Genomic DNA, 17,483 nt, shown 5'->3' on the forward strand with positions numbered 1-17,483 from the left:
AAAAAAAAAGACGCAGGAGTGACCTTCCTCGTTGCTTCCTCTGAAACTTTCTCTTTCACAATTTAACTTTTTTGATGTTACGTTGCGTCCACGATTACATTTAATAACTATTAATTACTTCATTAAAAAGTAAACGTCGTTAAACATCAACAATATCCAAAACCCAAATCATAAAACTACTTGGTTCATACTTATCTCAACACATCAAACTCTCCAAATAGACTGAACTCTATAGTCCATCTAATCCTCATACTAATGTTTATCAGTTTGTGCAATGATTTCATGTAGAATAAGGTACATAAACTCAACCTAAGTAGACAATTAAGGAACGCTAACTTCAATATGTTCAGGAATTTTTGTTTTTAGATTGTGTATTTTTTTTTTTTGAACAACAGATTGTGTATCTTTATAAACTCAAATCTGTATCCAAACTAAAAAAGTAAAGCTTAGATAACTTTTATAAACTCAATCTGTATCCAAGCTAAACAAAAGTAAAGCTATATACACATAAAAAGCATGCTAATCCACTCAGAGGTCACATGAGCCAAATGGGCAGCTTTTTATATTATTTTCATCGACAAGTGCAGAACTTCTCGTATTATAAAATGTTGAACGAATAATAAGATCCCAAACGCACATTTTTATTCCAATTATAACATAACCAAACGTTACATCAGACATAACGGCACAAGCCAATTTGGGTATCCCCATGCTTGTTTGTACCCACTCAAACACAAAAGCACGATTATAAAAGCAAATTAAAAAGAAAAAAACAAAAGAAAACTAGCGACAGCCAAAACGCAGCCCACACCGCGTCTTCAACCGCACAAAATCCTCACATATACGACAAACCAACCACACACCGACACGTAAGCAGCCTTTATTTAGTTATTAATCCACGTGGCTTTTACTCAAATCGCAAGAACCAGACCCGGTACGGATTTTCCAGCCCGACCCGAGAATTTGCTTTCCCACACGGAGGGGCAATGCGAGCGCGCAATCTCAGCAGACCTTCCGGCGACGACGCCACCGATCCTCGTGACGGTGAGAGAAGTGTTCGAGTACTCCCTCACCTGAGTGATTATCCCATGCGACACGGTCCAGGCGTGGATCCAGGAGACGGAGCTAGCGGCGTCGCAGCCCTCGGCGATGACGGTTGATCCGAAGGAGACGACGGAGAGAGGCACGAATTCGAAGGGAGGAGAGACGCCGGTGAGCGTGCGCATCAAAAACTGGTGCGGCGGAGGGCCGTGGAACCAGTAGTCGAGATCCGGGGTTAGGATCCGGTGAACCGATTCGGCGTCTCGAGATCTCAGGGCGTCATACAGTTTCAGAACCACGGCTCGGTTCTTGGTATCTGAATCCGCCAGAGTATCCAGTTCTTGGCGAGTTTCTTGAATCGAAATCTAACGCGAGGATTAGGGATTTGGATTAGGAGATGATGAAGAAGAAGATGATGAACGATTATCAGGTTTTTCAAAAATAGATTTGATGAAGGTTTATATAGGAGGCGCAGGCTGGGAGGGATATGATTCTCTGCATCACATCCTACTTTAACGTTCTCTGGTATTTAGAATGCGCTGACACGTGACGTCTTATGATTAGTTAGTCTGGTATATGGGGCCCGGTGATAGGTATCTTTCGTTGACCCCACGCATAATTAGGTGAATAATTAATAGGTTAATTCAATTTTGCCGGTGGTAAATATCTTGACTTTAATTGCTTTGAGAAGTAATTGATTTTCCTTTTCTTTTTCTTTGTCCTATTTGAAATCTACTCAACCTAAACCCTAAGACGTAGAGCATCATTATTGATAAAATTTTAAATAATTAAAACTAAAAAACGAGGAAATGAAAAGAAAAACTGTGAAAAACATATAACTCAAAACTGTTTTTTCTTATGATTTCTTTTATTGTGTCAAATTTTCAATAATTATTATTTTAATGTTAAAAATTAAATTGAGTACACTATATTTCCTAACCAATGTTTTTGAACAGTATAGATTTTCTAACCAACTCTGATGTTCTTAGATAACAAAATAAAAATCAATTAATTTTTGATAGTTTTCTGTACGCATTGTTTTGGTGGAGTTTTCACATACAATTATTGAAACCTGGCTTTGATATCTTATTAGATCGAGAGAACGAGATGAGATCGAGCTCAAACTCAGAGAAAAAAGAAAAAGATGAAATTTGTTATTCAATTCTCTTTTTTTTGCTAACATAGTTATTCAATTCTCAAACTGTGTATTCTGTTACATTGGTTCAGTGTATATAAGACTCTTCTATTTTCCTAACCGGTATTAACCATACATAACCGGCTTATATTCTAATATTAACAAAAGTATTTAATATTATAGTAAATTGTTGGTTTAAAATTGTATAATTTAGTAAACGATTGGTTTAAATAATTAAGTACTGTAATATACAAAGAAATGGTTTCAATGAGTGTGTTGGCCCCGCCAACCAATAGCCAATAGCATAAGTTTCCAAAGCAGTATAGTGCACAATCACCATGACACATGCCGTGTAGAGTGGCCACCTATGTCCGTCTAGTCATGACACCGTGACACGTCCGATTCCTTATTCTAATACAGTAATATGCATTTGATATATTAAAAGGGGTAATAAATTGCTTATTCTTCAACCATTCATCGCCTTATTTTCAATATAATGTTTTAAATAACATTTCTATAAACAAAAAATTATTACTAATATAAAACACATCAATTTCCGGTAATAAATAGTCTTTAGCTAAGCAGTACAGTTGTTTAGATATCACCATCAAAATATAATTACGTAAATAGTGATACACATTTTCTCTTATAAGCTAGACTATTAGAGGTTTGTAAAGAAAATAAAACGTCTAAAATAATAATTTTTGAATTAGATAATAAGTTGATTACACAAACAATTAAACTAATACGTTAGTGGATTTCTGAAGCGGTTCTCCACGAAAACAACACTTATGAAAGCGACACCTACTTTATATTGCATAATGATAGTAAATTTTGTTTAAACTAGATATATAGTTTTAGCATTTGTTAAAAAGGTTACGAAATCTCTTATAAAGCAGATGCATGATATCATTGTCAGTCTTAAAGTAATTTGTAGGCGATAGGGATGTGAAATACATTATGAAATCCACCGAATTTACGAATAAACCCGAGCCATTCCAGAAAACCATTTAAATAATATCCGTTTTTACTTTGCTAACTTTAATTGCTGTCTTAGGAGGAAAATTAAGAACATCGTCAAATATGCCCTGTGTATATATTGCAAACCACAATAAAACAAAATTAAATAGTTTATTGGCCCAGTAACTTTTCTATACTAGTATAGGTTGATCGGCCCATTATCATTCCTATTTGAATATTTGTAAATTGGTGCATAGCGAGGAGCTCTGCTTCTGGTTCTGGTCAAAACGGACGTTAATGGGGTTCACTCGCAAGCCGAACAAACTCTTTACTGAAGAGGTAAACTTTCCATCAGAAAGCTCGGAGCTTTTATGAAATTTGATGAATTTATTGGTGATTTTGTTGATCTTTTAGGTGTTTGGAGCTGAGTATGAAGAAGGGTTTTAAGACTTTTAGTCAGGATGGTCCTCTCTAAGTTGATGTGGTAACTGGTAAGAGCTTTGTTAGCTTCTTTATAGAAAGCTTGTTATATTAGCCCATATATTTTGAGAAAATTTCAAAAAATATGACAATATTGTTTTAATATCTAGTTGCATCTTTCACAAACATATGATGATGTTCAAAGAGGTTTGGAGCCTTTGTGCTTTCCGTTTATCAAGAAAATAATAATTTTATAGTGGTTATTTCATCGATTTAGGAGGTATTATGAAATTTTACTAAATTAATTGATGAAAACAATTGAACGATGCTCATTTACCGTGAAAAAGATTTTAGCATACATTAATACAATGTAGAATATGGTAGAAATTTTAAAACAACACTAAAGATTATAGGCTTCAATATATAAAATATTTACCAAAAACTCAATATTTTTGTAGGGGTTAGCCCATCGATTTTGAGAAAATTTCTAAAAATATAACAATATTGTTTTAATACCTAGTTGCATCCTTCACTAACATATGATGATGTTCAAAGAGGTTTGGAGCCTTTGTCGTCTCAGTTAATCAAGAAAACAATAACTTTATAGTGGTTATTCCATCGATTTAGGGAGTATTATGAAGTTTTAGTAAATTATTTGATAAAAACAATTGAAAGATGCTCATTTACCATGAAAAAGAGTTTAAAATACATGAATACAAATGTAGAATATGATATAAATTTTAAAACAACACTAAAAATTATAGGCTTCAGTTTATAAAGTATTTACCAAAAACTCATTAATTGTGTAGGGGACCCATAGATTTTGAGAAAATTTCAAAAAATATGACAATATTGTTTTAATGCCTAGTTTCATCCTGCACTAACATATGATGATGTTCAAAGAGGTTTGGAGCCTTTGTCGTCTCCGTTTATCAAGAAAATAATAATTTTATAGTGGTTATTCCATCGATTTAGGGAGTATTATGAAGTTTTATTAAATTATTTGTTAAAAACAATTGAAAGATGCTCATTTACCATGAAAAATAGTTTAGCATACATTAATACAAATGTAGAATATGATAGAAATTTTAAAACAACACTAAAGATTATAGGCTTCAGTATATAAAGTATTTACCAAAAATTTAATATTTTTGTAGGGGTTAGTTAGCCCATAGATTTTGAGAAAATTTCAAAAAATATGACAATATTGTTTTAATGCCTAGTTGCATCTTGCACTAACATATGATGATGTTCAAAGAGGTTTGGAGCCTTTGTCGTCTCCGTTTATCAAGAAAATAATAACTTTATAGTGGTTATTACATCGATTTAGGGAGTATTATGAAGTTTTACTAAATTAATTGATAAAAACAATTGAACGATGCTCATTTACCGTGAAAAAGAGTTTAGCATACATTAATACAAATGTAGAATATGGTAGAAATTTTAAAACAACACTAAAGATTATAGGCTTCAGTATATAACGTATTTACCAAAAACTCAATATTTTTGTAGGGGTTATTAGCCCATAGATTTTGAGAAAATTTCAAAAAATATGACAATATTGTTTTAATGCCTAGTTGCATCCTGCACTAACATATGATGATGTTCAAAGAGGTTTGGAACCTTTATGCTCTCCGTTTATCAATAAATTATAATTTTATATTGGTTATTCCATCGATTTAGGGGGTATTATGAAGTTTTACTAAATTAATTGATAAAAACCATCGAACGATGCTCATTTACCATGAAAAAGAGTTTAGCATACATTAATACAAATGTAGAATATGGTGGCAATTTTAAAACAACACTGAAGATTATAGGCTTCAGTATATAAAGTAATTACCAAAAACTCAATATTTTTGTAGGTGTTAGCCCATAAATTTTGAGAAAATTTCAAAAAATATGACAAGATTGGTTTAATGCCTAGTTGCATCCTGCACTAACATATGATGATGTTCAAAGAGTTTTGGAGCCTTTGTCGTCTCCGTTTATCAAGAAAATAATAACTTTATAGTGGTTATTCCATCGATTTAAGGAGTATTATGAAGTTTTATTAAATTATTTGATGAAAACTATTGAAAGATGCTCATTTACCATGAAAAAGAGTTTAGCATACATTAATACAAATGTAGAATATGATAGAAATTTTAAAACAACACTAAAGATTTTAGGCTTCAGTATATAAAATATTTACCAAAAACTCAATATTTTTGTAGGGGTTAGCCCATAGATTTTGAGAAAATTTCAAAAAATATGACAATATTGTTTTAATACCTAGTTGCATCCTTCGCTAACATATGATGATGTTCAAAGAGGTTTGGTGCCTTTGTCGTCTCAGTTTATCAAGAAAATAATAACTTTATAGTGGTTATTCCATCGATTTAGGGAGTATTATGAAGTTTTATTAAATTATTTGATAAAAAAAATTGAAAGATGCTCATATACCATGAAAAAGAGTTTAGCATACATTAATACAAATGTAGAATATGGTATAAATTTTAAAATAACACTAAAGATTATATGCTTCAGTTTATAAATTATTTACCAATAACTCATTATTTGTGTAAGGGTTAGCCCATAGATTTTGAGAAAATTTAAAAAAATATGACAATATTGTTTTAATGCCTAGTTGCATCCTGCACTAACATATGATGATGTTCAAAGAGGTTTCGAGCCTTTTTCGTCTCCGTTTATCAAGAAAATAATAATTTTATAGTGGTTATTCCATCGATTGAGGGAGTATTATGAAGTTTTATTAAATTATTTAATAAAAACAATTGAAAGTTGCTCATTTACAATGAAAAATAGTTTAGCATACAATAATACAAATATAAAATATGATAGAAATTTTAAAACAACACTAAAGATTATAGGCTTCAGTATATAAAGTATTTACCAAAAACTTAATATTTTTGTAGGGGTTAGCCCATAGATTTTGAGAAAATTTCAAAAAATATGACAATATTGTTTTAATGCCTAGTTGCATCCTGCACTAACATATGATGATGTTCAAAGAAGTTTGGAGCCTTTGTCGTCTCCGTTTATCAAGAAAATAATTACTTTATAGTGGTTATTCGATCAATTTAGGGAGTATTATGAAGTTTTACTAAATTAATTGTTAAAAACAATTGAACGATGCTCATTTACCGTGAAAAAGAGTTTAGCAAACATTAATACAAATGTAGAATATGGTAGAAATTTTAAAACAACACTAATGATTATAGGCTTCAGTATATAAAGTATTTACCAAAAACTCAATATTTTTGTAGGGGTTATTAGCCCATAGATTTTGAGAAAATTTCAAAAAATATGACAATATTGTTTTAATGCCTAGTTGCATCCTGCACTAAGATATGATGATGTTCAAAGAGGTTTGGAACCTTTATGCTCTCCGTTTATCAAGAAAATAATAATTTTATATTGGTTATTCCATCGATTTAGGGGGTATTATGAAGTTTTACTAAATTAATTGATAAAAACCATTGAACGATGCTCATTTACCATGAAAAAGAGTTTAGCATATATTAATACAAATGTAGAATATGGTGGCAATTTTAAAACAACACTGAAGATTATAGGCTTCAGTATATAAAGTATTTACCAAAAACTCAATATTTTTGTAGGGGTTAGCCCATAGATTTTGAGAAAATTTCAAAACATATGAAAATATTGTTGTAATGCCTAGTTGCATCATGCACTAACATATGATGATTTTCAAAGAGGTTTGGAGCCTTTGTGCTCTCCGTTTATCAAGAAAATAATAACTTTATAGGGATTATTCCATCGATTTAGGGAGTATTATGAAGTTTTATTTAATTATTTGATAAAAACAATTGAAAGATGCTCATTTACCATGAAAAAGAGTTTAGCATACATTAATACAAATGTAGAATATGGTATAAATTTTAAAACAACACTAAAGATTATAGGCTTCAGTATATAAAGTATTTACCAAAAACTCAATTTTTTTGTAGGGGGTTAGCCCATAGACTTTGAGAAAATTTCAAAAAATATGACAATATTGTTTTAATGCCTAGTTGCATCCTGCACTAACATATGATGATGTTCAAAGAGGTTTGGAGCCTTTGTGCTCTCCGTTTATCAAGAAAACAATAATGTTATAGTGGTTATTCCATCGATTTAGGAGGTATTATGAAGTTTTACTAAATTAATTGATAAAAACCATTGAACGATGCTCATTTACCATGAAAAAGAGTTTAGCATACATTAATACAAATGTAGAATAAGATAGAAATTTTAAAACAACATTAAAGATTATAGGGTTCAGTATATAAAGTATTTACCAAAAACTTAATATTTTTGTAGGGGTTAGCCCATAGATTTTGAGAAAATTTCAAAAAATATGACAATATTGTTTTAATGCCTAGTTTCCTCATGCACTAACATATGATGATGTTCAAAGAGGTTTGGAGCCTTTGTCGTCTCCGTTTATCAAGAAAATAATAACTTTATAGTGGTTATTCCATCGATTTAGGGAGTATTATGAAGTTTTATTAAATTATTTGATAAAAACAATTGAACGATGCTCATTTACCATGAAAAATAGTTTAGCATACATAAATACAAATGTAGAATATGGTATAAATTTTAAAACAACACTAAAGATTATAGGCTTCAGTATATAAAGTATTTACAAAAACTCAATATTTTTGTAGGGGTTAGATTTTGAGAAAATTTCAAAAAATATGACAATATTGTTTTAATGTCTAGTTACATCCTGCACTAACATATGATGATGTTCAAAGAGGTTTGGAGCCTTTATGCTCTCCGTTTATCAAGAAAATAATAATTTTGTAGTGGTTATTCCATCGATTTAGGGGGTATTATGAAACTTTATTATATTAATTGATAAAAACAATTGAACGATGTTTATTTACCATGAAAAAGAGTTTAGCATACATTAATAATAATGTAGAATATGATAGAAATTTTAAAACAACATTAAAGATTATAGGCTTCAGTATATAAAATATTTACCAAAAACTTAATATTTTTGTAGAGGTTAGCCCATAGATTTTGAGAAAATTTCAAAAAATATAAAAATATTGTTTTAATGCCTAGTTGCATCCTGCACTAACATATGATGATGTTCAAAGAGGTTTGAAGCCTTTGTCGTCTCCGTTTATCAAGAAAATAATAATTTTATAGTGGTTATTCCATCGATTAAGAGAGTATTATGAAGTTTTATTAAATTATCTGATAAAAACAATTGAAAGATGTTCATTTACCATGAAAATAAGTTTAGCATACATTAATAAAAATGTTGAATATGATAGAAATTTTAAAACAACACTAAAGATTATAGGCTTCAGTATATAAAGTATTTACCAAAAACTTAATATTTTTGTAGGGGTTAGCCCATAGATTTTGAGAAAATTTCAAAAATTATGACAATATTGTTTTAATGCCTAGTTGCATCCTGCACTAACATATGATGATGTTTAAAGAGGTTTGGAGCCTTTGCCGTGTCCGTTTATCAAAAAAATAATAATTTTATAGTGGTTATTCCATCGATTTAGGGAGTATTATGAAGTTTTATTAAATTATTTGATTAAAACAATTGAAAGATGCTCATTTACCATGAAAAAGAGTTTAGCATACATAAATACAAATGTAGAATATGCTAGAAATTTTAAAACAAGACTAAAGATTATAGGCTTCAGTATATAAAGTATTTACCAAAAACTCAATATTTTTGTAGGGGGTTAGCCCATAGATTTTGAGAAAATTTCAAAAAAATGACAATATTGTTTTAATGCCTAGTTGCATCCTGCACTAACATATGATGATGTTCAAAGAGGTTTGGAGTTTTTGTCGTCTCCGTTAATCAAGAAAATAATAATTTTATACTGGTTATTCCATTGATTTAGGGAGTATTAAGAAGTTTTATTAAATTATTTGATAAAAACAATTGAAAGATGCTCATTTACAATGAAAACGAGTTTAGCATACATTAATACAAATGTAGAATATGGTATAATTTTTAAAACAACACTAAAGATTATAGACTTCAGTATATAAAGTATTTACCAAAAACTCAATATTTTTGTAGGGGTTAGCCCATAGATTTTGAGAAAATTTCAAAAAATATGACAATATTGTTTTAATGCCTAGTTGCATCCTGCACTAACATATGATGATGTTCAAAGAGGTTTGGAATCTTTGTCGTCTCCGTTTATCAAGAAAATAATAATTTATAGTGGTTATTTCATTGATTTAGGGAGTATTATGAAGTTTTATTAAATTATTTGATAAAAACAATTGAAAGATGCTCATTTACCATGAAAAAGAGTTTAGCATACATTAATACAAATGTAGAATATGATAGAAATTTTAAAACAACACTAAAGATTATAGGCTTCAGTATATAAAGTATTTACCAAAAATTCAATATTTTTGTAGGGGTTAGATTTTGAGAAAATTTCAAAAAATATGACAATATTGTTTTAATGCCTAGTTGCATCCTGCACTAACATATGATGATGTTCAAAGAGGTTTGGAGCCTTTGTGCTCTCCGTTTATCAAGAAAATAATAATTTTATAGTGGTTATTCCATCGATTTAGGGGGTATTATGAAACTTTATTAAATTAATTGATAAAAACAATTGAACGATGTTTATTTACCATGAAAAAGAGTTTAGCATACATTAATAATAATGTAGAATATGATAGAAATTTTAAAACAACAATAAAGATTATAGGCTTCAGTATATAAAATATTTACCAAAAACTCAATATTTTTGTAGGGGTTAGCCCATAGATTTTGAGAAAATTTCAAAAAATATGACAATATTGTTTTAATGCCTAGTTGCATCCTGCACTAACATATGATGATGTTCAAAGAGGTTTGGAGCCTTTGTCGTCTCCGTTTATCAAGAAAATAATAATTTTATAGTGGTTATTCCATCGATTTAGGAGTATTATGAAGTTTTATTAAATTATTGATAAAAACAATTGAAAGATGCTCATTTACCATGAAAAAAGTTTAGCATACATTAATACAAATGTAGAATATGGTAGAAATTTTAAAACAACACTAAAGATTATAGGCTTCAGTATATAAAGTATTTACCAAAAACTCAATATTTTGTAGGGGTTAGCCCATAGATTTTGAGAAAATTTCAAAAAATATGACAATATTGTTTTAATGCCTAGTTGCATCCTGCACTAACATATGATGATGTTCAAAGAGGTTTGGAGCCTTTGTCGTCTCCGTTTATCAAAAAAATAATAATTTTATAGTGGTTATTCCATCGATTTAGGGAGTATTATGAAGTTTTATTAAATTATTTGATAAAAACAATTGAAAGATGCTCATTTACCATGAAAAAGAGTTTAGCATACATAAATACAAATGTAGAATATGGTAGAAATTTTAAAACAACACTAAAGATTATAGGCTTCAGTATATAAAGTATTTACCAAAAACTCAATATTTTTGTAGGGGTTAGCCCATAGATTTTGAGAAAATTTCAAAAATATGACAATATTGTTTTAATGCCTAGTTGCATCCTGCACTAACATATGATGATGTTCAAAGAGGTTTGGAGCCTTTGTCGTCTCCGTTTATCAAGAAAATAATAATTTTATAGTGGTTATTCCATCGATTTAGGGAGTATTATGAAGTTTTATTAAATTATTTGATAAAAACAATTGAAAGATGCTCATTTACCATGAAAAAGAGTTTAGCATACATTAATACAAATGTAGAATATGGTATAAATTTTAAAACAACACTAAAGATTATAGGCTTCAGTATATAAAGTATTTACCAAAAACTCAATATTTTTGTAGGGGTTAGCCCATAGATTTTGAGAAAATTTCAAAAAATATGACAATATTGTTTTAATGCCTAGTTGCATCCTGCACTAACATATGATGATGTTCAAAGAGGTTTGGAGCCTTTGTCGTCTCCGTTTATCAAGAAAATAATAATTTATAGTGGTTATTCCATCGATTTAGGGAGTATTATGAAGTTTTATTAAATTATTTGATAAAAACAATTGAAAGATGCTCATTTACCATGAAAAAGAGTTTAGCATACATTAATACAAATGTAGAATATGGTAGAAATTTTAAAACAACACTAAAGATTATAGGCTTCAGTATATAAAGTATTTACCAAAAACTCAATATTTTTGTAGGGGTTAGCCCATAGATTTTGAGAAAATTTCAAAAAATAGGACAATATTGTTTTAATGCCTAGTTGCATCCTGCACTAACATATGATGATGTTCAAAGAGGTTTGGAGCCTTTGTCGTCTCCGTTTATCAAGAAAATAATAATTTTATAGTGGTTATTCCATCGATTTAGGGGGTATTATGAAGTTTTACTAAATTAATTGATAAAAACAATTGAATGATGCTCATTTACCATGAAAAAGAGTTTAGCATACATTAATACAAATGTAGAATATGGTGGAAATTTTAAAACAACACTAAAGATTATAGGCTTCAGTATATAAAGTATTTACCAAAAACTCAATATTTTTGTAGGGGTTAGCCCATAGATTTTGAGAAAATTTCAAAAAATATGACAATATTGTTTTAATGCCTAGTTGCATCCTGCACTAACATATGATGATGTTCAAAGAGGTTTGGAGCCTTTGTGCTCTCCGTTTATCAAGAAAATAATAATTTTATAGTGGTTATTCCATCGATTTAGGGAGTATTATGAAGTTTTATTAAATTATTTGATAAAAACAATTGAAAGATGCTCATTTACCATGAAAAAGAGTTTAGCATACATTAATACAAATGTAGAATATGGTATAAATTTTAAAACAACACTAAAGATTATAGGCTTCAGTATATAAAGTATTTACCAAAAACTCAATTTTTTGTAGGGGTTAGCCCATAGATTTTGAGAAAATTTCAAAAAATATGACAATATTGTTTTAATGCCTAGTTGCATCCTGCACTAACATATGATGATGTTCAAAGAGGTTTGGAGCCTTTGTGCTCTCCGTTTATCAAGAAAATAATAATTTTATAGTGGTTATTCCATCGATTTAGGAGGTATTATGAAGTTTTACTAAATTAATTGATAAAAACAATTGAACGATGCTCATTTACCATGAAAAAGAGTTTAGCATACATTAATACAAATGTAGAATATGGTAGAAATTTTAAAACAACACTAAAGATTATAGGCTTCAGTATATAAAGTATTTACCAAAAACTCAATATTTTTGTAGGGGTTAGCCCATAGATTTTGAGAAAATTTCAAAAAATATGACAATATTGTTTTAATGCCTAGTTGCATCCTGCACTAACATATGATGATGTTCAAAGAGGTTTGGAGCCTTTGTCGTCTCCGTTTATCAAGAAAATAATAATTTTATAGTGGTTATTCCATCGATTTAGGGAGTATTATGAAGTTTTATTAAATTATTTGATAAAAACAATTGAACGATGCTCATTTACCATGAAAAAGAGTTTAGCATACATAATACAAATGTAGAACATGGTATAAATTTTAAAACAACACTAAAGATTATAGGCTTCAGTATATAAAGTATTTACCAAAAACTCAATATTTTTGTAGGGGTTAGATTTTGAGAAAATTTCAAAAAATAGGACAATATTGTTTTAATGTCTAGTTGCATCCTGCACTAACATATGAAGATGTTCAAAGAGGTTTGGAGCCTTTGTGCTCTCCGTTTATCAAGAAAATAATAATTTTATAGTGGTTATTCCATCGATTTAGGGGGTATTATGAAGCTTTATTAAATTAATTGATAAAAACAATTGAACGATGCTCATTTACCATGAAAAAGAGTTTAGCATACATTAATAAAATGTAGAATATGGTAGAAATTTTAAAACAACACTAAAGATTATAGGCTTCAGTATATAAAGTATTTACCAAAAACTCAATATTTTTGTAGGGGTTAGCCCATAGATTTTGAGAAAATTTCAAAAAATATGACAATATTGTTTTAATGCCTAGTTGCATCCTGCACTAACATATGATGATGTTCAAAGAGGTTTGGAGCCTTTGTCGTCTCCGTTTATCAAGAAAATAATAATTTTATAGTGGTTATTCCATCGATTTAGGGAGTATTATGAAGTTTTATTAAATTATTGATAAAAACAATTGAAAGATGCTCATTTACCATGAAAAAAGTTTAGCATACATTAATACAAATGTAGAATATGGTAGAAATTTTAAAACAACACTAAAGATTATAGGCTTCAGTATATAAAGTATTTACCAAAAACTCAATATTTTTGTAGGGGTTAGCCCATAGATTTTGAGAAAATTTCAAAAAATATGACAATATTGTTTTAATGCCTAGTTGCATCCTGCACTAACATATGATGATGTTCAAAGAGGTTTGGAGCCTTTGTCGTCTCCGTTTATCAAAAAAATAATAATTTTATAGTGGTTATTCCATCGATTTAGGGAGTATTATGAAGTTTTATTAAATTATTTGATAAAAACAATTGAAAGATGCTCATTTACCATGAAAAAGAGTTTAGCATACATTAATACAAATGTAGAATATGGTATAAATTTTAAAACAACACTAAAGATTATAGGCTTCAGTATATAAAGTATTTACCAAAAACTCAATATTTTTGTAGGGTTAGCCCATAGATTTTGAGAAAATTTCAAAAATATGACAATATTGTTTTAATGCCTAGTTGCATCCTGCACTAACATATGATGATGTTCAAAGAGGTTTGGAGCCTTTGTCGTCTCCGTTTATCAAGAAAATAATAATTTTATAGTGGTTATTCCATCGATTTAGGGAGTATTATGAAGTTTTATTAAATTATTTGATAAAAACAATTGAAAGATGCTCATTTACCATGAAAAAGAGTTTAGCATACATTAATACAAATGTAGAATATGGTAGAAATTTTAAAACAACACTAAAGATTATAGGCTTCAGTATATAAAGTATTTACCAAAAACTCAATATTTTTGTAGGGGTTAGCCCATAGATTTTGAGAAAATTTCAAAAAATATGACAATATTGTTTTAATGCCTAGTTGCATCCTGCACTAACATATGATGATGTTCAAAGAGGTTTGGAGCCTTTGTCGTCTCCGTTTATCAAGAAAATAATAACTTTATAGTGGTTATTCCATCGATTTAGGGAGTATTATGAAGTTTTATTAAATTATTTGATAAAAACAATTGAAAGATGCTCATTTACAATGAAAAAGAGTTTAGCATACATTAATACAAATGTAGAATATGGTATAAATTTTAAAACAACACTAAAGATTATAGGCTTCAGTATATAAAGTATTTACCAAAAACTCAATATTTTGTAGGGGTTAGCCCATAGATTTTGAGAAAATTTCAAAAAATATGACAATATTGTTTTAATGCCTAGTTGCATCCTGCACTAACATATGATGATGTTCAAAGAGGTTTGGAGCCTTTGTCGTCTCCGTTTATCAAGAAAATAATAATTTTATAGTGGTTATTCCATCGATTTAGGAAGTATTATGAAGTTTTATTAAATTATTTGATAAAAACAATTGAACGATGCTCATTTACCATGAAAAAGAGTTTAGCATACATTAATACAAATGTAGAATATGGTAGAAATTTTAAAACAACACTAAAGATTATAGGCTTCAGTATATAAAGTATTTACCAAAAACTCAATATTTTTGTAGGGGTTAGCCCATAGATTTTGAGAAAATTTCAAAAAATATGACAATATTGTTTTAATGCCTAGTTGCATCCTGCACTAACATATGATGATGTTCAAAGAGGTTTGGAGCCTTTGTCGTCTCCGTTTATCAAGAAAATAATAATTTTATAGTGGTTATTCCATCGATTTAGGGAGTATTATGAAGTTTTATTAAATTATTTGATAAAAACAATTGAACGATGCTCATTTACCATGAAAAATAGTTTAGCATACATAATACAAATGTAGAATATGGTAGAAATTTTAAAACAACACTAAAGATTATAGGCTTCAGTATATAAAGTATTTACCAAAAACTCAATATTTTTGTAGGGGTTAGATTTTGAGAAAATTTCAAAAAATATGACAATATTGTTTTAATGCCTAGTTGCATCCTGCACTAACATATGATGATGTTCAAAGAGGTTTGGAGCCTTTGTCGTCTCCGTTTATCAAGAAAATAATAATTTTATAGTGGTTATTCCATCGATTTAGGGAGTAGTTTATGAAGTTTTATTAAATTATTTGATAAAAACAATTGAAAGATGCTCATTTACCATGAAAAAGAGTTTAGCATACATTAATACAAATGTAGAATATGGTAGAAATTTTAAAACAACACTAAAGATTATAGGCTTCAGTATATAAAGTATTTACCAAAAACTCAATATTTTGTAGGGGTTAGCCCATAGATTTTGAGAAAATTTCAAAAAATATGACAATATTGTTTTAATGCCTAGTTGCATCCTGCACTAACATATGATGATGTTCAAAGAGGTTTGGAGCCTTTGTCGTCTCCGTTTATCAAGAAAATAATAATTTTATAGTGGTTATTCCATCGATTTAGGGAGTATTATGAAGTTTTATTAAATTATTTGATAAAAACAATTGAAAGATGCTCATTTACCATGAAAAAGAGTTTAGCATACATTAATACAAATGTAGAATATGATAGAAATTTTAAAACAACACTAAAGATTATAGGCTTCAGTATATAAAGTATTTACCAAAAACTCAATATTTTTGTAGGGGTTAGCCCATAGATTTTGAGAAAATTTCAAAAAATATGACAATATTGTTTTAATGCCTAGTTGCATCCTGCACTAACATATGATGATGTTCAAAGAGGTTTGGAGCCTTTGTGCTCTCCGTTTATCAAGAAAATAATAATTTTATAGTGGTTATTCCATCGATTTAGGGGTATTATGAAGTTTATTAAATTAATTGATAAAAACAATTGAACGATGCTCATTTACCATGAAAAAGAGTTTAGCATACATTAATACAATGTAGAATATGGTAGAAATTTTAAAACAACACTAAAGATTATAGGCTTCAGTATATAAAGTATTTACCAAAAACTTAATATTTTTGTAGGGGTTAGCCCATAGATTTTGAGAAAATTTCAAAAAATATGACAATATTGTTTTAATGCCTAGTTGCATCCTGCACTAACATATGATGATGTTCAAAGAGGTTTGGAGCCTTTGTCGTCTCCGTTTATCAAGAAAATAATAATTTTATAGTGGTTATTCCATCGATTTAGAGAGTATTATGAAGTTTTATTAAATTATTGATAAAAACAATTGAAAGATGCTCATTTACCATGAAAAAAGTTTAGCATACATTAATACAAATGTTGAATATGGTAGAAATTTTAAAACAACACTAAAGATTATAGGCTTCAGTATATAAAGTATTTACCAAAAACTCAATATTTTGTAGGGGTTAGCCCATAGATTTTGAGAAAATTTCAAAAATTATGACAATATTGTTTTAATGCCTAGTTGCATCCTGCACTAACATATGATGATGTTCAAAGAGGTTTGGAGCCTTTGTCGTCTCCGTTTATCAAGAAAATAATAATTTTATAGTGGTTATTCCATCGATTTAGGGAGTATTATGAAGTTTTATTAAATTATTTGATAAAAACAATTGAAAGATGCTCATTTACCATGAAAAAGAGTTTAGCATACATTAATACAAATGTAGAATATGGTATAAATTTTAAAACAACACTAAAGATTATAGGCTTCAGTATATAAAGTATTTACCAAAAACTCAGTAGCCCATAGATTTTGAGAAAATTTCAAAAATATGACAATATTATTTTAATGCCTAGTTGCATCCTGCACTAACATATGATGATGTTCAAAGAGGTTTGGAGCCTTTGTCGTCTCCGTTTATCAAGAAAATAATAATTTTATAGTGGTTATTCCATCGATTTAGGGAGTATTATGAAGTTTTATT

General features: G+C 29.0%; 1 protein-coding gene across 1 annotated transcript; it reads right to left on the reverse strand.

Annotated features, from left to right (window-relative positions):
* Positions 1 to 620: 620 nt before the first annotated feature.
* LOC106352490 (senescence associated gene 20-like) lies at positions 621 to 1,487 on the reverse strand. Its single transcript, XM_013792116.3, has one exon. It carries the CDS (start codon positions 1,224 to 1,226, stop codon positions 912 to 914), a length of 315 nt encoding a protein of 104 aa, XP_013647570.2. The 5' UTR covers positions 1,227 to 1,487; the 3' UTR covers positions 621 to 911.
* Positions 1,488 to 17,483: the final 15,996 nt, after the last annotated feature.

The sequence above is a fragment of the Brassica napus genome, chromosome A1 (assembly GCF_020379485.1).
Source record: "Brassica napus cultivar Da-Ae chromosome A1, Da-Ae, whole genome shotgun sequence".
Classification (NCBI taxonomy): Eukaryota; Viridiplantae; Streptophyta; class Magnoliopsida; order Brassicales; family Brassicaceae; genus Brassica; species Brassica napus.